Source organism: Hoplias malabaricus, chromosome 8 (assembly GCF_029633855.1).
Source record: "Hoplias malabaricus isolate fHopMal1 chromosome 8, fHopMal1.hap1, whole genome shotgun sequence".
Taxonomy (NCBI): Eukaryota; Metazoa; Chordata; class Actinopteri; order Characiformes; family Erythrinidae; genus Hoplias; species Hoplias malabaricus.
The window spans coordinates 38,635,063-38,662,469 of NC_089807.1; the positions used below are offsets into that span (position 1 = coordinate 38,635,063).

Here is a 27,407-nt window from a genome sequence, read left to right on the forward strand (position 1 = left end):
TAGTGATGTTAAATAGTTGGAACTATTTAACTAACACAGCACGAGTGTTTCACTCTATATCTTTCCAACATCTGTTGTGCGAGTACGCTGCAAAAAGCAGCATGTCTGAAACACTACATTTACCACATGCCTGATGAATGACCTCCATTTACTACTAAGCTTTTAAATAGCAGCAGTGTAGGTGACTAAGGAGTTTCTTTTGATTGTTGCGTGGGCAGGAGTTGTGGAATCGGCTGTGGTTAAACTCCTCCCTTGGTGTTGTGCTGATTCATTCTGTCAACAGAGTTCAGAATCCTTTTGCAATGGCAAGTGAGGAGGAAGATTCAGGTGATTTGGAACCCTGTTTTTCTGTTTCATTTAATTATATGTACTGTGTTCTTTTTGTATGTTTTGCCTTATGTTATTTATTCTCAGTCATAGTTTATAGCAGAGACTGAATACATTTACTTACTTTAAAGAAACTCTGTTGAATATATTCTACTCCTGTTTTAACAGATTTGCCTGAGGAGTACAACATGGACCACAAGCGCCGTGGTCTGGCCCTCATCTTCAACCAGGAAAATTTTTCAGAGCATGCACCTCGTAGAGGTACAGATCAAGATAAAGAAGCACTCACTAAAAGGTGATAATTCAAGCCAACTCTCCTACCAAAAAAAGTAGAAAGTCTAGTAATGTAGCATGTCTTAACAGCGTATGTCAGCAGTATCACGTCTTCAGCTCCAGACTTGTTTCACTGGTTAATATACTATTTTTTTCCCAACAAAGTCTCAAAAGGCATTATATAACTCCTAGCCTTTGTGTACTAAGTAGAAGGCTGGTTAAAAAAAACTCTTTCAGTTTCCTGTGCAGCTGCCATAGTGTTTTGTGGGTTTAAAGTCAAGACATTCTAGTCTCTAATCAACCCTTAAGTGCATGTAATTCATACTTCCCCTGCTTGGGCTCATAAGCTTACACAGGACATGATGGTAAACTGTCCATTGTGCCAGTAGATGGTACGCACATGAGGTTTGCCTTGGTGTTGGGAGTGGCGTTACAGCTGTATCTCAGACATGGAAAGTTGCTAATTTCTGGACACATCATCAGTAGTGTGCCTTTGAACTTTGAACACACCCTCATCAAAGGTGGCCGGCTACAGGGTGATCAAACCTGAGCTTGTAACCCATGCCCAATTGCCTGGTTATTTTAATGGCGCAGCCCACGGGAATATGCAAGTCAGGCCTAGAGCTGACCGCATACCTTGTTCACCCTCATCCTGGAGTGTTAAGACCTGGGTTCTCAAATGGGGGATGAGGTTAGTGAGTGGATCCCGTCGATGCTCTTTGAGCACAGCAAGGGTCCCCTCGCTTGATCCTTTCCCACTGCCTGCTTCTTCTGACTGTTTCAGAGACTGATCATATATAAAACAATTCTGAAATTGGGGAGACTAGTAGAACATCCGGGTCTATCCTTTAACATTGTGCGGGTGTTAGACCTCCAGTCCTGTTTGTTGTCTTAGTGCACACACGTGAACTTGTAAGTACCAACCACCTCAATGTCCATTCCGCAGTTGGTGAGTTTTGACAGGGGAAATGATAACTTTCTGAGGTCTGCCACCATAATCGTCCTCTCATTAATGCTAAGCTGCAGTGCTGTCAACAATATCTGTCACCAGTGTCCTCTTTTCACCTGTCTGTCCTTTGCAGATACACCCCATAATGGTCTGGAGCTACTTTAGTCAGTGGTCTCAGGCGAGCTAGCATTAGCATTTGAAGGGAAATGTCACAGGCTGGTAGTCATTAGCTTCTTGTGGACAGGAACCAAGCTGCTCATTTCGTTTCAGGACCTTAGACTGTCCTTTGACCTCTTTAAGATTCTTCAGTACCTTCTTTACCTTGTTGGCAGAGAAAGATGGTGCAGTGGAAGGTTGGAGTAGATGGTTCATAGCAGGTGAGGAGTGTTATGCTGCAAAGGCTGCTGAAGACAGAATGATGGGTGATGGGGCAATCAGAAGATGAAGTAGAGGATGAGTCACCCATGCAGGGTTGACCGTTGCTGTTATTCACATGCTGGTTGATCAACTGATTGATGTGACTCAGCTTGCTCCATACCCAATCATGTGCATTCTTTGACTAAATGTGACCACAAGCTTAAGCTTGTACTTCCTTTTGACCTACTTTAGTATTTCTTTTGAGCTTTCTTTTGTATTCTATTCATTTTCTTACGTTTGAAGGTTCATTCTTCTGGATCAGGAGAGATTTAGATTTGAACCGTAGCTTGATAAAGGGAAAACATATTTGATGGTACATATGTTTTTCCATCAATGCAGTGATTGTGTCTTTCAAAGACAACATCCCATTGTGTGGCATCAAAACAGCCCTGCAGAAGTTCCACAGCTTAAGATGACCACTTACTTCCTCGTTGGCGGTCACTGGTCATCTCTGAAACAGGAGCTTTTTCAGAGAAGTAAGATGTAAAAGTGGAGGTCAGATCGTCCTACTGGGGTGGGGGTGGAGGGGTGTCAACCTATGCAGTTGTATGCTTCCTTTAGAAAAGCTTGTAAAAAATGTCCTCTATTATTTCAACTAATGCTGACACAATGAGGGAGAATTGTGGTCAAAATCTCTAGAACAATTAGTTAAGGACCAACTGGAGAGTCAAGATCATTACCGAGATCATTTGCTGAATGTTCATTCATTGTCTGTAACCGCTTATCCAATTCAGGGTCGAGGTGGGTCCGGAGCCTACCCGGAATCATTGGGCGCAAGGCAGGAACACACCCTGCAGGGGGCGCCAGTCCTTCACAGGGCAACACACACTCACGGACACATTTGAGTCACCAAAAGTCACAATCACACCTACCAACGTGTGATTTTGGACTGTGGGAGGAAATCCACATGGACAACACACCAAACTCCTCACAGACAGTCACCTGGACTCAAACCCACAACCTCCAGGTCCCTAGAACTGTGTGACTATGACACTACCTGCTGCGCCACTGTGCCACCACTTGCTGAATGCATCATTTATATATTATATTCATCTGTAAACAAAGCTTTTATTCCCTTGATATTCCTCAAGGGAGAATTAGCCAAATGCTTTTGGGTCGTGTTGTAAAATTTAATGCTGTATTTGAAACCTAACCAGGGCCCATTTTCCATATTAATTACTGTATTTTGTTGTAGATTTGAAGAGCTGGGGTTTGAAGTGAATGTTTATAATGATGAGAAGAGGAAGGACATATTGGATAGGGCAAAAAAAGGTGAAATCCTTATTTCCCCAGTCCTCAAAGTGTTTCTGCCTTCTATTGTCATGCTATATGTGAATTTTATGAAACTGATGTAAAAATGAAATAATGTGTATATTACAGTTGCTGAAGAAGACCACACAGATGCTGACTGCTTTGTGTGTGTTGTCTTGAGTCATGGGGATGAAGGTAATAAGATTTTTGCCACAGATGAAGAGGTGAACATTAAGGAAATAACACATCTCTTCAAAGAAGACAAATGCAAAAGCCTTGCAGGAAAGCCCAAGATTTTCATTTTCCAGGTGCCTCTCACATCATGTGAAAATGTTACCTCAGTACTTATTATTTTACCATTATATTACCCTTTTATATTATGGAACTCAACACTAAAAACAGCAATCGAATATTTAGGCATGCCGTGGTAAACATTTTGAAAATGCTGTGACCCCCATGGCTGGAGGGGATGAGGAAGTGGAAGAACAGGCTGTGGTCTGCACTCTACCAGCAGGGGAAGATTTCCTCATGTGCTACAGTGTATCTGAGGGTGAGTGAGAGAGATTAGTGTGAGTTTGTAAACATACATGAAGCCACTTCAATTACTGAAAACTAAAACGATCAATTTAACCCTATATTGATACACTAAGTGTCGCAATCACAGAGCTCCAGGGACCTGGAGGTTATGGGTCCGAGTCCCGCTCCAGGTGACTGTCTGTGAGGAGTGTGGTGTGTTCTCCCTGTGTCTGCGTGGGTTTCCTCCGGGTGACTGTCTGTGGGGAGTTTGTTGTGTTCTCCCTGTGTCCGTGTGGGTTTCCTCCGGGTGCTCCGGTTTCCTCCCACGGTGTTCCTGCCTTGCGCTTAATGATTCTGGGTAGGCTCTGGACCCACCACGACCCTGAACTGGATAAGCGCTTACAGACAATGAATGAATGAATTAATTAATTAATTAATACACTACCTCCCCCATATTTCACTTATTTGGATACCTGATCCAAATAAGTTAAACTTAACTTAATCTACCCTGATAATATTCAAATATTCATTGTTTTGTACACCATAATCTACAGTTTTGTGTCAGTTTTTACTAATAGATACTTTCTTGGACACTGTAGAAATTGACATATCACATGTTCTGCTCAGTGCCTGGGTCCTCAACAAGAATCTTGCTCAAAGCCAGAAGCAATAGTCCCTGTTTTAGGTTGCCATTTTCCAAGGATGATCGCTTTGCCTTTGGTCCATGTGGGTGTGACTGTTCCACTAGTTTCTAATCACTGCTACAGCTATGTTTTGACTTACTTTTATGAATTTTATTTTCAGATTAGAATACCTTATATATTTGTATTTATTGACCATATAAATGGGAAGCTGAACTATGATGTTTGCAATTTGACATGAAATTCAGTGTCTGCTCATTTCTTTGTCTCTTCACTAACCATTAGAAATTATTTCTGTCTTTATATCTGTATTTCTAGACCCATTTTTAAGATTTTAAATTTTGAGTATTTATTAACAAATGTATTCTTTAAATTAACAGGATTTTATTCCTTCCGCGATTCAAATTACGGAGGGTTCTACATTCAAGACCTGTGTAAAACGCTACAAACACAAGGCTCTACTCTGGAGTTCACAGAGCTCCTCACCCTTGTTAATCTGAAGGTGTCCCGATGTGACATAGGAGTAAGAAAATGGAAACAAATGCCCTGCTTCACCTCCATGCTCACCAAGAAACTCTACTTCAGACCAAAACCGTAATTGCTTTGAATTAAGAATTAAGAAGGAATTAAGTAAGACTCAGGGCAAGTTGCTTAATTTGTTTTCTACCTAAAAATTGGTTTAAAAATAAACAAGCGTACAATCAGAAGTGGAACTGGATTTGTGGTTACATGGGTTACGTTTGATTTATTTCTGTAATTTCATATGAACAGTACATATTGTTTTATTAGTCATAAAGCAATTTGTATTTCTGATTCAGAAACATGAAACACCAGTCTCAAAAACAAAAAAGTACATAAACTAACATGCAGGTATTCAGAGATCATGTTTTATTTAGTTTCCTCTTACTGTTTTTGGACTCACAGACTTAGTGAGACAGACAAATCTCCTCCCAACTCAGTGTAACAGGCTGGAAATAAAGAAATATAATGCTCAAATGAAACAAAAAAGTTGCTGGTGTCCTCAAAACTATAAGCCGGCCGCTCCAGAGCCCAGACCAACATGGTGGATTGTAAAACCCAAATATGCTGAAAAAAAGCTGAATTTACTTCCCTATTTCTATGGAGTGGAGGGTGTCTCAGTTTTTCCCGTTTCAGTTAATATTTGTGCTTTTACCATGGCATTTTGAAATCTGGTGTCATCAGTGTGATAATATGATACGGTGACACCCGCATGAGCAAAAGTCACAGGATACAAAGCTAGGAGCTTACTGCACGGCAAATGAGCTCTACAAGATTAATAACAGTTTAAAGCACTAATAGTCATCCATTATATTTTAGCACCCAACATTTATGGTTCTTCCACATTATAACAGACATATTTGTATTAAATAAACATTGACTGTTCTAACAAGGTCCGGAATAGAACATGGTCCATTTCCCTTCCTCTGTAATCACAGGTACAAAGCACAGGGGGCAACAGCAAAGTTAAATCAGAGAAATTACAAGGTAGTGGCTACATCTTTATATTTATTTATGGGTATTTTGTAGCTCTACAATTACAGCATGTACCTGTTGCTCTACATACTTTATTTTCCCGCTTTTTCCCTGTTCTTCAATGGTCAGGACGCCCAAAGGACCATCACATGACATGGTCATGGTGTTACAAGTGGATCAGGTGATCATAATGTTATGGCTGTTTGGTGTACATCTTCCCAAAAGTATAGCAGCACTTAGATGGTGAATTTTGTTCAGTTTAAATAAGATAGAAATTCATTAATCCCTTGGGAAGTCTCCTGTAGTGGAGCTTCCTCAGCTGTTCTCTGACCTGGTCCGTAGTAAGGTGTAGAAAGGATTGTGCTGAGGTGGGGAATGGGGAGGGGGAGGAGAAGAGGAGGGGGTCAACCAAGGTGTCTAGGGGACGGGATTTTGATTGCTGTTAAAATGTGTGTTATTAGCCAGTTCTATTAGGTGCTTATCTAATTTGTCTAAATAAACACAAACTTATACCAGTTTTCCTCTAAGGGATACCGAGATAATCATTTGCCTTATCTTCTAAGATCGTTTGGCTTGTTTTTTCCAGTAAACGCAGTGTTTACAGAAATAATGAAGTGGTATCTAGATGACCATGTTTCCCACACTCAATTAAAAAAAATAACATTATAAAAGTCTTCTTTTCTTTGCGATTTGTGCTGCGGTTCTCTCCTGGATGCAAATGAATGAATTTGTCTAACCAAATATTCATTCATTATCTGTAACCCTTATCCAGTTCAGGGTCGCGATGGGTCCAGAGCCTACCTGGAATCATTGGGCGCAAGGCGGGAATCCTTCAGTCCTTCACAGGGCAACACAGACACACACACATTAACTCACACCTACGGACACTTTTGAGTCACCAATCGACCTACCGTGTGTTTTTGGACTGTGGGAAGAAACCAGAGCACCCGGAGGAAACCCACGTGGACACAGGGAGAACACACCACACTCCTCACAGACAGTCACCCGGAGGAAACCCACGTGGACACAGGGAGAACACACCACACTCCTCACAGACAGTCACCCGGAGGAAACCCACGCAGACACAGGGAGAACACATCAAACTCCTCACAGACAGTCACCCAGAGTGGGAACCGAACCCACAACCTCCAGGTCCCTCGAGCTGTGTGACTGCGACAGTACCCGCTGCACCACCGTGCTGTCCCCTAACCTAAAATTTCATTTTATTTAATTTTTTACTTTTCCATGGTGATTCAAATTTTAATATTGTGCAAAAAAAAAAAAAAAAAAAACTCCACACAATAAAATGCAAACTCCATTCGTAATTCAGTAAGTTTTATTTTAATTTTATTCATTCATCTTCTGTTGAAATTATTTTAAAAACTGTCTGTAAAAAAAAAAAAATAATAATAAATCATATGCAGGAATGATGTATCCGAGCATTTCAGTGACATCAGAGTCAGCATGCTTCATTCTCAAGAAACAAATGTGTCCAAACCATGAATATATTTTCAAGTGCAGTATGAATGAACAAGTCTGCATGGTTAAAATTGGCAACTGGTTGTGATCATGTTCTTCATTTACTAACGGACATAGTTCAGTTCCAATCCTGCAGGAATGCAGCAATCGTTGAGACATGAACTGTAGCCTCAAGACAAACTTTACCCCACATTAATTTAGAAGATAGTGCCAGGGAAAATAAAAATGTGAGCAAACTTCAGGATAAGTGCTTTATTTCAATACTTGGATTCCACTCCAAATAAAGAACATAACAGGTATGAAGTATTTCTTTACAGGCAGTTGATGAGATGACATCTGTTAATGCTATAAATAACAGGAGTATCAAACCATAGGGAAGGGCAGCATGTCCATTATTTGTCCATGATTCATGTGTTCATCACACACTATTCAGCTCCAGACTGGATCTGTTCCACTGGCAGTCTGAGCTTATTTGGGTTTCGCAAACGTCTCAAGTCTTCCTCGACCTAAAAATCGAATAAGATATAAAGTGTAAAACAACCAAATAAACAAAAAAAATATTAATAATAATAAATGGATAGAAGCATCAATCTAATGTCTTTAATAAAGAACAAAATTCTGGTACCGATGCCAGCTCTTCCTTCAGCCTGTTGTATTTCATCACATTAAATTGTTGTCTTCGGGCACCCTTATAAAAGTAATGCAGGAACTGCCTGTCTTTTGCATCTGGGTAAACATAATCCTGTGGAACAGAAGCACATATTCTTAACAAATTAACAACTGTGATATTCTTGCCTCTGTGATGTCCTGTTTCTGTCACTCTTCATTCATTCATTATCTGTAACCCTTATCCAGTTCAGGGTCGCGGTGGGTCCAGAGCCTACCTGGAATCATTGGGCGCAAGGCGGGAATACACCCTGGAGGGGGCGCCAGTCCTTCACAGGGCAACACAGACACACACACATTCACTCACACCTACGGACATCTTTGAGTCACCAATTCACCTACCAACATGTGTTTTTGGACTGTGGGAGGAAACCCACGCGGACACGGGGAGAACACACCAACTCCTCACAGACAGTCACCCGGAGCGGGAATCGAGCCCACAACCTCCAGGCCCCTGGAGCTGTGTGACTGCGACACTACCTGCTGCGGCACTGTGCCGCTCTCTGTTAATTTTCTCTTGTCAAAATCAAAAATGCTAAAGAGACTTCATAGCAAACTGAAGTCAAATTATGCCATAGAAAATAAAGTTAAACAATATGATATGGGTTGCCAGCGCAGCTGTAACACAGCTTTTAACATCATTCATTCATTCATTCATTCATTATCTGTAAGTGCTTATCCAGTTCAGGGTCACGGTGGGTCCAGAGCCTACCTGGAATCATTGGGCGCAAGGCGGGAATACACCCTGGAGGGGGCGCCAGTCCTTCACAGGGCAACACAGACACACACACATTCACTCACACCTACGGACACTTTTGAGTCACCAATCCACCTACCAACGTGTGTTTTTGGACCGTGGGAGAAAACCGGAGCACCCGGAGGAAACCCACGCAGACACAGGGAGAACACACCACACTCCTTACAGACAGTCACCCGGAGGAAACCCACGCAGACACAGGGAGAACACACCACACTCCTTACAGACAGTCACCCGGAGGAAACCCACGCAGACACAGGGAGAACACACCACACTCCTCACAGACAGTCACCCGGAGGAAACCCACGCAGACACAGGGAGAACACACCACACTCCTTACAGACAGTCACCCGGAGGAAACCCACGCAGACACAGGGAGAACACACCACACTCCTTACAGACAGTCACCCGGAGGAAACCCACGCAGACACAGGGAAAACACACCACACTCCTCACAGACAGTCACCCGGAGGAAACCCACGCAGACACAGGGAGAACACACCACACTCCTCACAGACAGTCACCCGGAGGAAACCCACGCAGACACAGGGAGAACACACCACACTCCTTACAGACAGTCACCAGGAGGAAACCCACACGGACACAGGGGGAACACACCACACTCCTCACAGACAGTCACCCGAAGCAGACTTTAAAATAGTTTCTTAATACAGTAAGCGAAATATTGGCAATGGTAAAAATGAATATGAATGATGTCCAGGTCTTCACACCTCACACCATTAATCCCCTCAGTTATTAATTAGACTGAAACTGATGCTCAGAACCGATCTAATGTTCTGACCTGTTTGGTGAGGACATAGTAGGCATAGATCCCAATGCTGGTGGAGTAGGTGATGAAGTAGGTGACGGGTTCCATGACGTCCCATGAGTAAACCCACCAGGTGAGCCAGGCCAAAGCACCCCCCTGCACAGAGAGTAGAGCCAAACCCACCCAGAGAACCTTGGAAGACCTACGCTCGGCCCTCAGATCCAGCTGGGCCTTTATCTGCACTCGCACAAAAACACACACACGTAAACACATAGAATGTTTGTGTGTGTTATACTTAGGTTGTATAAGTGAAAAGCAAAAGCTCATAGTGCCAGTTGTTTTATACCATTTTTACAGAATCATCAAAAAACTACGTATGCAAATGCACAACCTATCGTCACAGCCTGTTTAGTTCAAAATAAGAGTTCCAAAAATTAAAAAAAGGTAATTCTCACAGAAGTCTACAGTGCTACAAAATGGTGTCCAAAATCTCAGAAAAATATATGCAAAATACAGCAGATCACTGGAGCGCTAAATATTGCAACCAAACATTACATTGTTTAGTTTTAGTTTTCCCCCCTCAATGTGCCCACGTGTTTGTTTCATTAAAAATATTAATTATAATTTTGTTTTGTAAACATATCAAGGAAATTATTTTTCCTTTTAAACTCTTATATATATATATTTATTTATTTATTAGGGGTGGGACTTGATTAAAAAAATGCAAAGGGCGGGTTGTTAACAGTAACAGGGAGGGTTTTAAAAGTCCAAATAATCGTTAAATACATAAAAAAATATCTTTGCTCTACTTCGCGGAAGTTCTTTTTCGTGGGTGGTTTTGGAACGCATCCCCCACGAAAAACGAGGGATCACTGTACTGTTAACGTTACTGACCTGCGCGCTAGCCCCAACATGTTTTGCGTTGAGGTGGTAACGAACGGTCCTCCGGGTGCTCCGGTTTCCTCCCACAGTCCAAAAACACACGTTGCAGGTGGATTGGCGACTCGAAAGTGTCCGTAGGTGTGAGTGAATGTGTGTGTGTCTGTGTTGCCCTGTGAAGGACTGGCGTCCCCTCCAGGGTGTATTCCCGCCTTGCGCCCGATGATTCCAGGTAGGCTCTGGACCCCCCCGAGACCCTAAATTAGATAAGCGGTTACAGATAATGGAGGGATGGATGGTAACGAACGGTGGAAGTGCTTCTGTTATAAGCAAACTCCTTCCTGCATAAAGTGCAAATAACATTTTTGTTTGTACTTCCATCAGGAAGTTTCTTGTATTTAAATTTCTCATCCACCAGCGTAGTCTCTTCCATCATCTCCATCATGTTCATCACATTGTGCGTGATTATAATTTGTACGCCTGGAACTCATGCACTGAGAAACTTTCCATGGTGCAAAATGCGATTAAAATGCGTTAATTTTTAAATTTTTTATTTCTTTATTTTTCCCGTAATTAATCGAAATTAATGCGTTAAAGTCCCACTCCTAATAAATATATATATATATATATATATATATATATATATATATAAATTTATTTAAATGATTCAGGAATTTGTTTTTTAATTCAACATGTCAATTCTTTTTTTGTATACATAAGAAAGTATTAATAATTTTTAAATGATTGCTATAATACACAATTTCTAGAATTATGCTCTGCACTAAAAAAAGTCCAGAATGAATTTTTTTCCATGATTGATGTGTCCTCACTGAGGTCACTACCTGCTCTAGAGGTGTGAGCTCTTCTTTCAGAACGTCCAGTTTTTGCAGTAGCTCCCTTTCCTTCATCAGGTGGTGCACAGGTAGCTGCAGCGCGGTGTATAACATGTGCACTGTGGTTTTCACGTCTTCCATGACAGTTGCATGCTCACTGGTCATTGGTTCTAGATTCACACACACACACACACACACTAAGTACACTGGCACATGGAGAAGTGTGTTTGTCCATCATTTGTTTATACATAAAACCGTTGAATACTTGCATGACTGGTTTAGCTTCTCCCCATGACAGTCACTGCCAATTATGGCCCACTATCTATATATATATATATATATGCAAACTAACCAGGACTGAATTCTGTATTTAAGTAACTCTCAGAATTCAGATTCCAGAGATAGTAAATTTACTGCTGTTGAAATCTAATAAAACCTGACCTACATTACAGGAACATTTACTGACAAGGTTTAACATTAACCAGTTTAGGCTTCAACGCTGTAGCAGTGATATTTTGTTGAGGAGTCCAGTGCCCTCTTGTGGAGGATTTTTTTTAATCTAACAAGAATAAAATAAGAGCCCTGTAAACGTGTGTTACTGACCTCTTTGAGTTGAATGGACATTATAAACAACTCCATTTATGCATAATTGGAAGTCTTTATTGAGGAGAGTGTCCATAGGGGTAGAAGAAGCAATCCTTCCTCCGTCTGGGCAAATAACAAACCATTCAGACATATACACTTTATATAACATTATTATCAATCAGTGTACATAATACATTGTGATTTATTTACTATGATAGAGCGAATCCATACAGAATTATAAAAAATTTTTGTGTACAATATCATGTCAGGTTTTGATATTTTTGAAAACTACTCAATTACATCTGTCTCTAAGTAAATGCACAAGAGATACACTACGGTACGTTACTGGAACTTATAACTATCTCACTATATTCCAAATGTTATATATTCATTCATTCATTATCTGTAAGTGCTTATCCAATTCAGGGTCACAGTGGGTCCAGAGCCTACCTGGAATCATTGGGCGCAAGGCGGGAATACACCCAGGAGGGGGCGCCAGTCCCTCACAGGGCAACACAGACACACACTCACACACTAACACCTACGGACACTTTTGAGCCGCCAATCCACCTACCAACGTGTGTTTTTGGACTGTGGGAGGAAACCGGAGCACCCGGAGGAAACCCACACAGACACAGGGAGAACACACCACACTCCTCACAGACAGTCACCCGGAGGAAACCCACGCAGACACAGGGAGAACACACCACACTCCTCACAGACAGTCACCCGGAGGAAACCCATGCAGACACAGGGAGAACACACCACACTCCTCACAGACAGTCACCCGGAGCGGGAATCGAACCCACAACCTCCAGGCCCCTGGAGCTGTGTGACTGCGACACTACCGACTGCGACACTACCTGCTGCGCCACCGCGCCGCTCATGTTATATATTAATATTGTTTAAAAATAGAGTGGGACCTTGAAACTCCAAATAAAATTAATTAATTAAATTTTGATATACTCATTAATTCCTGTGTTATATGAATGATATGTATATAATATATTCCATAAAAGCCTAAGGACAATAAAGCACATTAAATATTCCAGTGTGACATAGCGAAAACCATCTTGGACCTTACTATCGTTTCATCTAAAATACTTGGGAGCACCTCACACTGATCCAGTTAATACACAGAACTCCTGGGGCTGTGAATGTATGTGTTACAGTATGAACCTGCAGTGAGAACAGAAGCAGATGAAACGCCCGAGTCCTCTTTCCTGATGTCCTGAATGAGGTCAGAGACAGTGGTCAGCATGGGCCGCAGGAAGAAGAGACATTTCTCTTGTCTGGAAGGTAACGGTAAGGCCAGCATGGGGCGGCCATGTCTGTACTGCACTGTGATATCTACAGCAAACAGAAAATCACTCATTCATTAAAACACATGAAGCAACCATTAAAACTGTCAAATTATATATATATTATATACAGTGCCTTGCGAAAGTATTCAGCCCCCTTGAACTTTTCAACCTTTTGCCACATTTCAGGCTTCAAACATAAGATATAAAACCTAAATTTTTGGTGAAGAATCAACAACAAGTGGGACACAGTTGTGAAGTGGAATTTTTCTTTTTTAATTTAAATTTTATATCTTTATGTTTGAAGCCTGAAATGTGGCAAAAGGTTGAAAAGGTCAAGGGGGCCGAATACCTTCCCAAGGCTCTGTATCACTACAAATATAACCATTAACATTTATAAAATGTACCATTAGATGGTGCTGCTGCTGTGCTGCAGCAGATGAGCGGGTGGACCCTCCACAGGAGCTGGCTGGGCTGAATCTGTGAAAGAAGCAAGACCTTAGATCAGCAGTTCTCAAAGTAAGCACCACTGGAGGACGGCTGAATATTAATCACATAAACGTGCTAGTTTTTATTATATCATTTTTTTGTAATCTCTTAGTTAATCTGCTTCTAAAACAGTGCTCAGTGTTACCCTCTCCCGAACAGCACCAATGTCTTAAGCGTTTGGACCCAACACTAATATCATAGTTTCTATCCCCACTGATGCCACTGCCATCTGGAATCTGAGCAGAGCACCTCCACTGAAAACTATTGCTTACACAACCCACATAAAGAGAACACTGCCATTTTAGTACCTCACCATTTACACAATTCATATCCTTCCTCTCGAAACTACCTCTGCCACATATGCCAAAGAAACCTGCACTGACTGACTTCTGCACACTCTCACTGTTTACGTTAGCAGGGTGTGGAGGATTAGTAAGAGACAGAAGGTCTGAGCTAGATTACACCTGCAGTGAACTGGGCAAAGGCGGCCATATGCACACATTACGATGGAAAAAGGCAAAAGAAAACACTGAAAAACCCACAGTCTGCACAATGTATCTAGGTGTATTCTGCTGACTTTACCATTGTTCAACCAGTTTTGCTGAGGCATGGACATGCAATGGAATTTTCAGCAGTTGTATCATCAGAAATGTGTTTTCCACACGGGATCGCGAGATTCCAGATCAGATTTCAACATGGTTTGGGTGGTGTTAAGAAGCACTTGCTAGAAGTTAAGGTCTTTAAAGTTCTCTAAAAGGTCATTGCTAGTGAATAGTGAAAGAGATCAGGGGACATTTAGAACCTTTGGTTTGACAAGACATTTAAAATGAAGACTTTTTCGAAAATAAGTGGGCGATATGGCAATGTTCGCTATTAAATATATTTAAAGCTATGTGTTTAACAATTTTTGTACATAATGAACTGCCCAACCGCATGTTTCTTTACAATATTCATTTAAAAAAAAAATATTTCATTTTTGGTTATTGTTAATAGTGCCATGTGTATGTATTTTGTGTGTGTGTGTGTGTGTGTGAGAAATATATACCACAATACGCTTCTTCCCCAGATCTACTATTACGGTCACCATGAGTGCTAATGACAAGTGACAACTTGTTTTTTTGGTGTCTTCAGTAAAGTATGTACTATTAAAACATGATTAAAATAATAACAACAACAACAACAACAATAATAATAATAATAATAATAACAAATTTAAAAATATATATATTCCTCAGGAAAATTCAAACTTTGTGTAACTGAAGTGTGGTGTTATGTAGTTGGGGCGGTACGGTGGTGCAGCAGGTTAGTGTCACAGTCACACAGCTCCAGGGACCTGGAGGTTGTGGGTTCGATTCCCGCTCCGGGTGACTGTCTGTGAGGAGTTGGTGTGTTCTCTCTGTGTCTGCGTGGGTATCCTCCGGGTGACTGTCTGTGAGGAGTGTGGTGTGTTCTCCCCGTGTCTGCATGGGTTTCCTCCCACAGTCCAAAAACACACGTTGGTAGGTGGATTGGCAAGTCAAAAAAAAAAAAAAAAAAAAAAAAAGTGTCCGTGAGTGTGTGTGTCTGTGCTGCCCTGTGAAGGACTGGCACCCCCTCCAGGGTGTATTCCCGCCTTGCGCCCAATGATTCCAGGTAGGCTCTGGACCCACCGTGACCCTGAACTGGATAAGCGCTTACAGATAATGGATGGATGTTAAGTAGTAAATGATTTTTTCCCCCAGCGTGGTTTTGGGTTTCTACAAGAAACAGACACAGGTGCATTACTCTGAGCACAACTTCTGCAGAGGACTCAAATGCAGCACCTGGTTTTTAGAGCTGAAATGTACATGATAATTGTGAACACAATTATAATACAAAGTGTTTTGTTTTAAAAAGGCCATAACAGATGACGTTTAATGCACGTTGTCATTAACAGATTTTTTAAAAGAAGGTACTATCAATCATAATATGCCACTGCTACTTCTTAGAAGTGTAAAAACTCTAACAATGTTTAATGCATTTTGGAAGATGGCACTTTATGTTGTGGACACAATGTTCCCTATTGAGCCAATAAGCCAATAAATCTAGTGCCTAGTACAAATTTAAATACCTTTCTACTGTGAACAGAACTTCAGAGCTGTTGTGTGTGTGTGTGTGTGCCCAATTTTATTTAAACTATGCATGTAATTTATGTGTGTATATCACCTCCCATAACCCCCAGTTAAAATGATATATCTGCTTATAAATTTGTAACACACATTATACTGAACCTCATTGCATTTTACTGATGCATATATTTTTTTTAATGCAACACTTGCTTGCCTTAATTAAACCTTAACAGCCCATGTAAGTAGAACAGGGTCCAAGCTCAGCCATCTCTGAATACACATGGCTCTCCTCCTCTGGTCATTTGCCTCATTCTGACTGGCTCTCAGCCTCACTCTGAATCTTCCTGGTCAGATCAATGGGGAATTGTCATGGTTATGGCCCTGCTGAAGGCACAGTGATGGACAGGGAAACAGACGGCAATGACCCACAGACACACAGCGCTCCTGGTGACAGAGCACCCCATCAATATTCCATTGAAGGACCACTTATTTAAAGTCAACATAGGTGCAGGTACACTTTATATCCAAGGTCTACAGCCCCGGCTCACCACTCGAAATGAGCAGCATTTCATTTGCTAGAAGAGCTGAAAGTAATTTGGGGATTTAGAATATATTACTTAGAAATTATATTGGGAACAGGGCTCTAAACATGCAGAATATATCAGAATAATTGAATATTGTCATGATGCACAGTATATTATAGTATTTTGACACAGTGAATCTTGTGGTTCATATATATTAAAACATTCTTAGCAAAGAACTGAAACACACACCAAGACTGATGGTCGAAGCTTTTAAGCTGTCCAGACTTTCAGAGTTTCACTCAATCAGATACATTTAAAATGGAGGCAATCAGCATCTCAGCAGTTCTCATAGAGCCCTTTCTTGTTCTAGATTTCACACACCTATATATATATATATATATATATATATATATATATATATACACACACACACACACACACACACACACACACACACAGAGGGGTTGGACAATGAAACTGAAACACCTGTCATTTTAGTGTGGGAGGTTTCATGGCTAAACTGGAGCAGCCTGGTGGCCAATCTTCATTAACTGCACATTGATTGCACCAGTAAGAGCAGAGTGTGAAGGAAGTCTTTGTGATGCATCAAGAGCCACGGTATCCAGGGTAATGTCAGCATACCACCAAGAAGAACACATCCAACAGGATTAACTGTGGACGCTGTCTGAAAGGGATGTTCGGGTGCTGACCAGGATTGTATCCAAAAAACATAAAACCACGGCTGTCCAAATCACGGCAGAATTAAATGTGCACCTCAGCTCTCCTGTTTCCACCAGAACTGTCCGTCGGGAGCTCCACATGGTCAATACACACGGCCAGGCTGCTGTAGCCAAACCTTTGGTCACTCGTGACAATGCCAAACGTCAGTTTCAATGGTGCAAGGAGCGCAAATCTTGGGCTGTAAACAACGTGAAACATGCATTGTTCTCTGATGAGTCCACCTTTATATATAGAATATGTTACAATGAAAATGACTGGTCAAGGACATCAGAATTATTTTCCTTGACACTGCAATCACCCAGTAGGCAATAAGCCTGATCACGAAGTGTGTGTTTACATCTTTAACAGAAAGACAATGCCACGTGAAGACACTGCAGCCTAATTAAACCTCTGCAAAAGCTTCCGCGTGTATTTACTGTGGTCTAATGAAGTCTTAACCACATGACAGGATGAAAATGTACCCAAGAGACTTCAAACACAGTTACACATCCTTTCAACGTCTGTGGACACATGACTTTGTTGTCATTTTGAACCTTTCCACAGCTGATTACAGAAAATACCTGACACTGATGGGTGCTGACATCATTAAACAAAGCATGGATAACAAACTACAAGGCTATATGACTTTAAGACAACTAACAAACCTGCGTAAAGGTCTACAAAGGCTCATTTCCTACAAACGTAGCTGCCACCGGCTGTCCTATTATTTTTACAGGTCTATATATTTAAATTAACTAAATGAACAAAATGGTGTAACTTGGACGGAACAGTAGTTCGACTGAGGCCATAGTCCATTTGTTATTATTCTGCTTATTCCTTTGACTTTCTCATTAGTGAAGTGTGCTGTGCTGAGCTCTTAGTCAGGAAGGAGCTGCACAGTAAAAGCCCCAGCGCTGAATGAACTGCTGTGGTGTGTCCAGCTGGACTCCATTCAACATTATAGGTGTCAATTCAGCAGTGGATGTTTCCCTGTGTGGCTATTATTTGTGAAATCTTACTGCAATATTATTAATACCTCAGCGATACCGAAGATGTAGGCCACGACTTGTGTGTTCTAACTAAAAGAGGAAGCTGAGGTTTTGGATGGAATCATCACTTCCTTTGCTCTACAGCCAAATGCTGGGTGTATTTTACACCCCTGTAGCCAATGCTTGGTATTAGGGATGGTGACCTTAGACCTATTCCATTGTACTGGCCTGGCCATGCTTCTGGAGTATACACAAACTGTATCTGCACTGCTGAACACATCTTAAATAAAGTCAGTGGTAAATTAATGCAGGACCCTAGAGCTACAGCAAAGAACACATTAAAGAAATAAGCTAGCAAGCATTTTAATGAGTAAATCATTAAAAACAAAGGAAATTGATTAAAGGGTGGAACAAGCAAAGGACACAGAGCTCCCAGGGTTAGAGTGATGTTAGACTCAGGGTTAGATAGTGGGTGTCAGCGGAAAAAGAAACCTCAACAGGATCATTTCAATTGCAAGAAGAGGTCAGATAAGATGTGTTGACCAGTAGCAAGAAGACTGAGGGGAAAAAATGTCTCTATTACACAACAACAGGATGGAAAGATGAGTCAGGGCTGCACAGTGTCTTTTTAAGGTATACGCAGAAATGATACTGTGTGAGTCACATACAAAGTCAGGAAAAATGTTAAGTATTCGGAGCAGATACTAGATACCCCCCCCCACCCCATTCTCCTGTTTTAAAACTATAAAACTAGAACAAACCCCAAAGGCATCTGCTAAGTTATTCTTCAGGAATGAATACCCACTCTCTCACAAAAGGCAAAGGAGCACAGAGCAAAATCTGACTTTTAAAGAAATACAGCTTGGACTGGACACTATATTGACAGATGCAGATGAACTCTGAAAGCATACAAAATGACCCAAGACAAACACAGCATGCACAGTAGGGGTGTGTGCCAAAGTCAGTGAAGGGCAGTCAAACACAACACACAGAGGGTTTCTTACAGAATGCAGTCTAGGCCAGTGGTTCTCAACCATGGTGTCAAAAAATATCCCTCTCCAGTTTACAGACATTCCTGCACTAGTACAATCATAAATATAGGCTACTTTCACTGGCATTGTTAAACAGTGTACTACAAAATAATATATATAATACACTTAGCAAGCTAAATACAGCAGAATAAATAATAAACCACATGAGTACTGACTTCACTCACTTTTATACAGTGATAAGTGAAATATGAATATCGCTGCTGTCCAATTAAAAACATGTATCTCCCAAAATAGCAACTTTACAGGAGAAGAGAAAAACCTTCTTACCTTTCAATAGAAATCAATATAAAAAGAGTCCAAGTTATTTTAGTGTATTTCTATTGGTTCATTTATCATTTAGTTTTATCACAATATGATGTAGTAAAATATAAATCCACAAAAATGGAGATCAATTTTTTTAAATGGACAGCAATAATATGATTATTGCTGCACACACTGCAAGCATGCTAACGCTACAGTGAATGAATGTCTTGCATTCAGTTCATTTAATGACAGTACAGTGGAACCTCTACCTACGAACTTGATCCGTTCCGTGACCCGGTTCGTAAGTGGAAAAGTTCGTATCTCGAGTCAATTTTCCCCATTTAAAATAATGGAAAAGCAATTAATATGTTCCAGCCCCCACCCTGAAAGTCACCCTTTTTGCACTGATATATGTTTACAACACTCTCAAATTAGTAAAAAAAAATATATGTAGTGTTAATAAAAATGATATTAAAAAGTTAAGTGGTTACATATCGCTACCTTGAAGACGACTGGCTGGAGGAGTAACACAGGCATTGTCTGTATGACGGGAGGTGGGGGTGGGTGGAATAACGGAGAGTAGGCGGGTGAACGTGGGGAGACGAAGCATAGATATGGCTTAACTTCGATAGCAGAATTTCAGTCTGCTATTTACACTAATGCTAAATTGCTAAAGCTACAATGTGCTAATCTTAAAAGCTCACTCAAGTCTGGACGTGCTGGGAGAGTCGCCTATTGGGGTCAGTGGCCATTTCCAGCCGCTGACTCGGCAGAGGCTCGGGTTCATTTCTAGAGTCATGGTTCTTTGGTGGAGGCAAAAAATATTCAAATGCCCGGCTTGTATTTTGGAAAGTTCGTTAGTATAGGCGTTCATTAGTAGAGGTTCCACTGTACTTCCAATTTATTCTATAATGCACCAGCTCCTTTAAAATCCATGTATATGTTTAAGAGACCGTTATATGATCAGACTAATGATGATTATGAGCCACACTTAAAAGAAAACTGTCAAAAAACAACAGGAACATTAATCTAAAAAGCAGCATTTGTAGAATTATTTGCACAAGTCTCCCATGTGGGCTTAATGATGACAAAACACTGTTCTAGATCTAACTTCAAAAGACAGTGACTTTAATTGCAATCGAGCAGTTTCTGTAATTCTGTACATGTATGTGATTAAGTGACTGAATGAGTCAGTGAGTGAGTGAATGAGTTACAAGCCAGTTTATTGAACTGCTTCGCATCTAAAAATGCTTCCCTGATGTGGTCTGGTAGATTGCAATTGGGATAATAAACAATCTAATTGCATTGTTCTCCTCTAACTAGATTGCTGGAACACTTAATTTCCCAACCCTTTCCATTAGGAGAGTGACAATCAGCTCCATTTGGAAGTCATTCGGAAGTATATTTGTGTAAATATTTGTCTCCTGTTATGGATTATTATACAATACAGGCAGTCATGGCATAAAGATTATGGCACTTTGCTGTAATGCCTGGTACCCACCCTACTCTACCTGCCTTTTGGCTCCTGGTTTGCTTTTCCAATCATTTTGGGATGGCTGCCTTTTCTCTGTGTGTGTGTGTGTGTACACACTTCCTCTAATGCAGAGAGACTCAGTAGTGTCTCCTAGTCAGGAGAACGGAATAATTGAAGGTTGTTGTAGGGTTGCTAACCACAGCTTCACAGCCTCTGTGTCGTAAACTCAATAAATTCAGCCCATGGTGGGTTTGATAATTAACTGAAGCTGGTTTGTTAGAAAAGAAGCTGAGAAGCCCTGGAGTAAAACAATGTCCAGCTCTACGCTGAGCTCTCAAAGCTGTGTCAGGGACTCAAGCTGTGACTTGTGTACTAATGGCAGCTAACACATAGCTGTTCAGCCTTTCCCAGACTGTTAGCCAAGGCCTGGTGAATTCCAGTACGGTCGGACAATAACTCTTCCTGGTGGTGCTTTCTCTGCTATAATACATCTTGATGAACTCCTAACCTAAAATACTAAAGAATAAAATGCAGTGAGCCTTCAGGGCTGAAATTTGCAGACCGTCTGCCTGACGTTTTCATCTCTGCGGACCCTTGCCAAAGTGTCCCAGCCTCAAATTATACGGTGCAGTGATTAATTATAGGTACTGTCAATACAGTCCTGTGAGTGAGAGGAAAAGAAATAGGCTTCATAAGCCCATTTCACAGCACTCCATCCTCCCCCCCAGCCCTCTACGGAATGGAATATATCAGCAGCGCCACTGCTCTCTCCCCTGTACAGTGATTTGTATATAGACATTTGTCTTTCTCCTCCTCTGTTAAGCGAAGTGTGGGCAGGTGTGCAGGGGAGCCAGCGAGGGCAGTTATTCAAATACTTCCCACTGGATTTTAGCTCCTGGATGGAAATAAATTTACAAAACAGCCAATTACACACAAGGATCACATCATTTCATACAGTAAATCCAAAAGACAAGCCCCCGTTAAACTGTGGCATGGCTGTATTCTGGCTGTTATAACAAAGTCTATCTTGTTCTATTTGTTAGAGAACAGCAGCAACTTTAAACATAAGTCACTAATCTCATTTCTATTCTACTCACATGCGTAATGCGCCTCATATAATGACACACAAGATGATGAGCACACATTAAAGCCTGAAAACTAATTTGGAGCTGGATAAAAGACTATATATCTGATTATGACTGCAAACTAATTAATTATGCAGAGACTACAGCAAATTCTGCCATTGCTTGTGTTACTCTGGTCGCCTCGTTCCAAGTTTTTCTAACTTCTTCTGTGAGCCAAAATGCAGAGACAGCAGTGAACCAACAGCTGCTCTCAGGAACAGCTCAATGCTTCAGGCTCTGTTGAATCAAACCGAGGCCTATCCACCTGTTCTCTAGAAGCACATAGCATGGCCTACTAATAGAGAATGTCCCGAGTCCCACAGCCCTCCACACCTGTCAGGTGAAGACAGACTCTAATGACCAGCTTTTCTCATTACAGTGGTATGCCTTAGCCAGAAAAAGACATGCTGGCTGTCAAATGAGCTCTATTTTTATATCCCCAGAAATGCTGCAATTATTGCATAAAAATGTGCTGAATCTCAAATGGCTCCCTCCTTATATAGTGCACTAGGTCTCAAAATAATACTTGGCAGATCCAAAGAATACAAAAGCTATGTGGGATTCAACCATGTGGACACAATTCCTTAGTCGACGTGTATTACACAACTGGGGAAAGAAGCCAAAATTTCATAACTCTCAACGAGCACTACAAGCTCACATACGCAAGCACTGCCATTCCTGTAGTCCACACTGCTTCAGAAGGTACCACTGAAGGTAGGTAGTTCGTTATCTTCATTATCTGTAACCGCGTATCCAATTCAGAGCCTACCTGGAATCATTGGGCGCAAGGCGGGAATACACCCTGGAGGGGGCGCAAGTCCTTCACAGGGCAACACACACACACACACATTCACTCACACCGAAGGACACTTTTGAGTCGCCAATCCACCTACCAACTTGTGTTTTTTTTTTTGGACTGTGGGAGGAAACCGGAGCACCCGGAAGAAACCCATGCAGACACGGGGAGAACACACCAACTCCTCACAGACAGTCACCCGGAGCGGGAATCGAACCCACAACCTCCAGTCCCCTGTGACTGCGACACTACCTGATGCGCCACCGTGCCGCCCCATTCTTAATTAATTTATAAAAATACACAAAGCTTACAACTTGAACAATACAAGCAGTGTATGTTTAGTGTTGCAATCACACTTTTGTTTTAACCAATATATCACAAAAGACTTTGATGTGTGTGTGTTTCAAATGTTGCTTTGAAGGATGATTCAAAGATTGAGCATTTGTAATTATTTAACAATTCAGAAATAAAAAATGAGCATGGTAAAATGCATTTTGGAAGATATTCTTTATCTTTGTGTGTGTGGCAGATGTAAGTAAATCTGGGTGGGGGTCGGGTGGTGCCTCATGTCTCTGTTATCTGCTTGATGTACAAGACAATTAGACTCACAACGTAACAGAAAAGAATAATTGTCCCCATGTGGGCATTTAACTTAACAGCATGCAAGATTAGGACCAGCTCTAATTTTGTCCTTCCAACAGTAAAGTTACTTCAATAAGAATGGGCCCTTTCCCAAAGTGCCACAGAAAAAGAGATTAACAAAGCCTCTGGAAAGGGTTACAAACATGTTTTAAGTCTAGTTTCTACTCTTTCTGACCACTGCAATGCAATATTGCTGCTTGAATAAATACATTTTTATACAGTGTTTATGCCTTAAAGGGAGAAAATTACTTTGCAATTCAAGCAAATTTCTTCCATGCGTTATTAGTTCATCTGTATCTGCTGCACACTCTGTTTAATGCATGCATGGTAAAATGAATCAATCTGCTCTGGCGCTGGCGGCGGATAAATGGCCCAATCTGGCTGCTTACATTCTTCATCTCCCGCTGTTAAACATGGCCGTTCCAAAAAAAATGTAATTCTCAGAACAACAACTCTATCTTAAAAGTTGGGATTGGATCAAAAATTGCAATAGACTGAGGGAGGCTGTGTTAGGTATGCTAACAAGCTAGACAGTAAATATGTACTACAGCTACTCTGCTATCTAAAGTCACACGGATGTGATGAGAAAGGTAAACAGGATTTAGTCATTTGACCTCCAGTTCTAAAACTAACGCATACACACATATATAGCGTAGGGCTTTTGCTCACCTTCTCACAACTAAACAGATATTGATTTGTTGTACCCTGAAGACTCTTGCACGCCATGTAACTTTTATTACCATCCATTATTACCAGCCTTGTGCCAGACCCCATCATCTGCACGGCCCACTGCCCCAGTTGATGAGATTAGTCTTTGACTCTAACGGCGATTTCCGCTGCATGGACCCCACCTGACTTGGCTCGGCTCTACTCACCTCTTTGGCTTTTCCAAAAGGCAAATCTGATACCTCCAACACCGGGTCCCCAAAAAAAACAACACTTGAATACACCATGATGTTGCTTTCTTTGTGAGTTTTCTTGAGCTCCCATGTGTTAAACAAAAAGTGAAGTAATACACTCAGGGAATCACGGCTGTAGGAAATTAAATGCTTCTCTCAGTGCTCAGTTTACGGTCTGTTGAACACTGTTGTGTGTGCTGAATGATGATGTGTTATGTAGGTGTCAGCAGGTAAGTGCAGACCCCCAAGTGATACACTGAACGAATGAGGCATTAAAAATTCAATAGGCAACTACCATGCAAGAAATAAAGCAATGGTAATGAATTTGATTTACTGTATACTGGAACCTAACCCTACTGTTAAACAGTCACAGAGATGAAATACAAGCCCACGGTGTCTGTGATGAGAAAGATGGGTGTGGTTGCACGGCCTGGGGCAGTGCTACCCTGTCTTACAAGGTTAACTAAATCATTCTGCTGAGAAAACACTCACGGAGACCTGTTTTATCTCAATGAGCCACATGGTAACAAACATGAAAGGACATTCAAACCCAGATTTTACAAAGAACACACACAGAACATTGCTCACAAGTTCCAGTTTTGGATATTCCTCACAAGTCTGCACAGAAGGGAAAGACACACCTATGAAATGACTCAGTTGCATGATGGGTATACCAACTAAATCACCTCAAACCTACAGCCTGCCAAAACATGATATCCCTTGTGTAAAACATCCCTGTTAATGTCCGTTGTGTAAAATTGTAATGCACAGAGATGGACAGGGTCAATTAAAGCGGCCCGAGAATAGAAACGTGCTATCTGTTTTTATCTCCCCCCCCCTCATCGTGGCTTGAGACAGCTGAGAAGGCTGACTTCATTTCAGTGACTCATGGGGCCTGTCTCAAACAGATAAACACACAATAGGAAGACCACATCCTTGGGCAGTATGTTCCCAGAAATTGCTGCTCAAGGATGGCTGTTGCTATGTTGTTTAGCACTTTTCACCCCAAATAGATGCCAGTTGTTAAGCCAGAATAGAACAACACTGTTATTTAGGTGCAAGATGTATGTTCAGCTATAGAATGTCAATACAAATTGTTTGCGTTGTTATTATGAGATTATGATCCCCTGCATGTTTTATTATAAAAAGTTAATAATTAGTAGGGTTACACTAGGAATGGGAATGCGTTACAATTATAAGGGAATTTTGCATTGAATACATCCAACATCTGATATGTTTCATGCACATTTCAATGCTAGAAAGCCACATCTTTTGAATAGTAAATTGTCCCTTTGTTAAGTGGCACCAACATGAAGCACACTCTCAAATTAACAAACTGTGCCCACACATTTAAGAACGGTACTCTAGCAAACAGTGCCCGCATATCTGACAAAGGCAGACAGCTGGGTCACGCTCCACGTTTACTTTGTATAAGACATGTGGTAGGCACATACCCACTAGCAATAGCCCACATGACCATGATGTAGGCATATGTACAGCCCAATGCAGCTGCTGTGTCAAAAAGTTGTGGATATGATGATGCCAGCTAACAGAATGGAAGCGTTGGTCCAAATATTTTAAAACAATTAAAATCGCAAATGTTTACTGTGGATGCCAAAGGGTCAGTTGGTGTTCCACAGTGGGTACAGATGTTCCTCTTCTCTAAAATACTTCTCCAATAGTGGACTCCATTCTGATGCCAATGCCTAAATATTTATAAAGCGTAGAAATTGTGAGTACAGATATCTGCATGTAGATATTTTAGCGTCACCTAACACATTCAACCCCTGAGATGGACAGGAACCTTGTACGTAATTCAATTACTCCAGACCCACCCAAACCCTGAATGAAGCAGTTACAGAAAATTAAAAACAGATTTAACCGTGTCAGAGACGGTGTAAGCGACTTCAGAAAACAAAAACTGGCATCCATGATAACTATATATACCTTCAAAGTATTAAAGTATAACAATATAGTTTTTCCTCTGTATTCAGTTTGCAAAACTGACCTTTCTGTAGACTACAAAATGAAAAACCATGAAAGAATCCGATTAAGTTGTGTCTGTTCTAAAAATTTTAGAGTTTTAGGGTCTCCTCAGGGGTAAGAACAGTAAAATAATAATAATAAAAACCGTTATTACTAGTTATAATCCTGTGGGTGATCATGCTGAAGAAATTCCAACAGTTTTCTGCAACTTTTGGGCGCCATGAATCCACCACCTTCACCGACACACGAAAAAAAAACATATTTAGTAAACGGGACAGGACTGTATAGATATAAAACCCTTTTTTCTTAATAAAAATCACTTCAGTGTTATTAGTAGCATGTCCCCGTGCTGCTGAAAAGTCCTGTTTCAGAACTGAAGTTTGCAGACTGCTGACTACAGCAGAGACTGGGAACCGAAGCAGGAAACGATGCTATGTTTTGTGCACGAGCCCCGAGAAAAGGCGGCAATTACCTCAGGATAACAACGGAGACCGTATTAAACGAGTCCTGGTGACATTTTCGAACACCCTCGCCTTACATTTTAACGATTTAAAATCAACTGTCGGTCTTACCTTGAGTTTCAGAGTCGGGATGTTGTGGAGTCGGTTCACTCCGACAAGCCTAACCAACATCCTGAGAGAAGAAGTAGACATCGCTAAAATTCTCAATACTCTACGGCATAACGTTACTCCCAGAAGAGTTCCGTTACTAATTTACTCCCTGAACATGTTCGACAGCTCTCTGGGTTTCTCTTTGTAGCGAGGGTGTTTGTGTGTGAGGCTGGGTGTGAGGAGTTATGCCGATAGCCCCGTGTTTCTTTCCTGTGACGGAATTCGCTCCTCCTCTCGATAAACCGTGAAATGGTTCCGCTATTCTCCAAAATATCTGAAGTGTATTCCTTAAATTTACCGGATACAAATGCCATGGACCTTCGTTTAAATGTATGATGGCATTATATGGAACATATAATCCCGTTTCCCGACAGCTGTAATTGCCTAATACTTGCTATAATAAAAGTTTTTAAGTGAAATATTGAATATTTATAGAGTTTTCTTGTCTCATTGCACTGCTGGCGGCCGTTATTCTGTGTTGAACAATCCTGACAAAAATCACCACATTAGTTTGGATGTTCACACAGTTTTTAAATTCATATCATATTTGTATGTTTATATGAACAAATTTTACATGTGAAATAATAATAATAACAATGTATTATTATCTTTAAACTCAAAAACACATTATTTT

General features: G+C 41.1%; 2 protein-coding genes across 2 annotated transcripts; one reads left to right on the plus strand and one right to left on the minus strand.

Moving 5' to 3' along the window:
• The first annotated feature begins 226 nt into the window (after nt 1–226).
• Nucleotides 227–5,211, plus strand: LOC136705717 (caspase-6-like). The gene is made up of 6 exons (XM_066679429.1): nt 227–327; nt 496–622; nt 3,162–3,238; nt 3,347–3,525; nt 3,635–3,767; nt 4,755–5,211. Exons 1-6 carry the CDS (start codon nt 303–305, stop codon nt 4,970–4,972), a joined length of 759 nt encoding a protein of 252 aa, XP_066535526.1. The 5' UTR covers nt 227–302; the 3' UTR covers nt 4,973–5,211.
• A 2,008-nt stretch (nt 5,212–7,219) lies between these two features.
• LOC136705790 (calcium uniporter regulatory subunit MCUb, mitochondrial-like) lies at nt 7,220–27,132 on the minus strand. Its single transcript, XM_066679554.1, has 8 exons — nt 26,735–27,132; nt 13,545–13,617; nt 13,016–13,186; nt 11,855–11,959; nt 11,261–11,421; nt 9,573–9,776; nt 7,973–8,089; nt 7,220–7,853 (listed from the first exon to the last, which is right to left on the minus strand). Exons 1-8 carry the CDS (start codon nt 26,813–26,815, stop codon nt 7,773–7,775), a joined length of 993 nt encoding a protein of 330 aa, XP_066535651.1. The 5' UTR covers nt 26,816–27,132; the 3' UTR covers nt 7,220–7,772.
• Nucleotides 27,133–27,407: the final 275 nt, after the last annotated feature.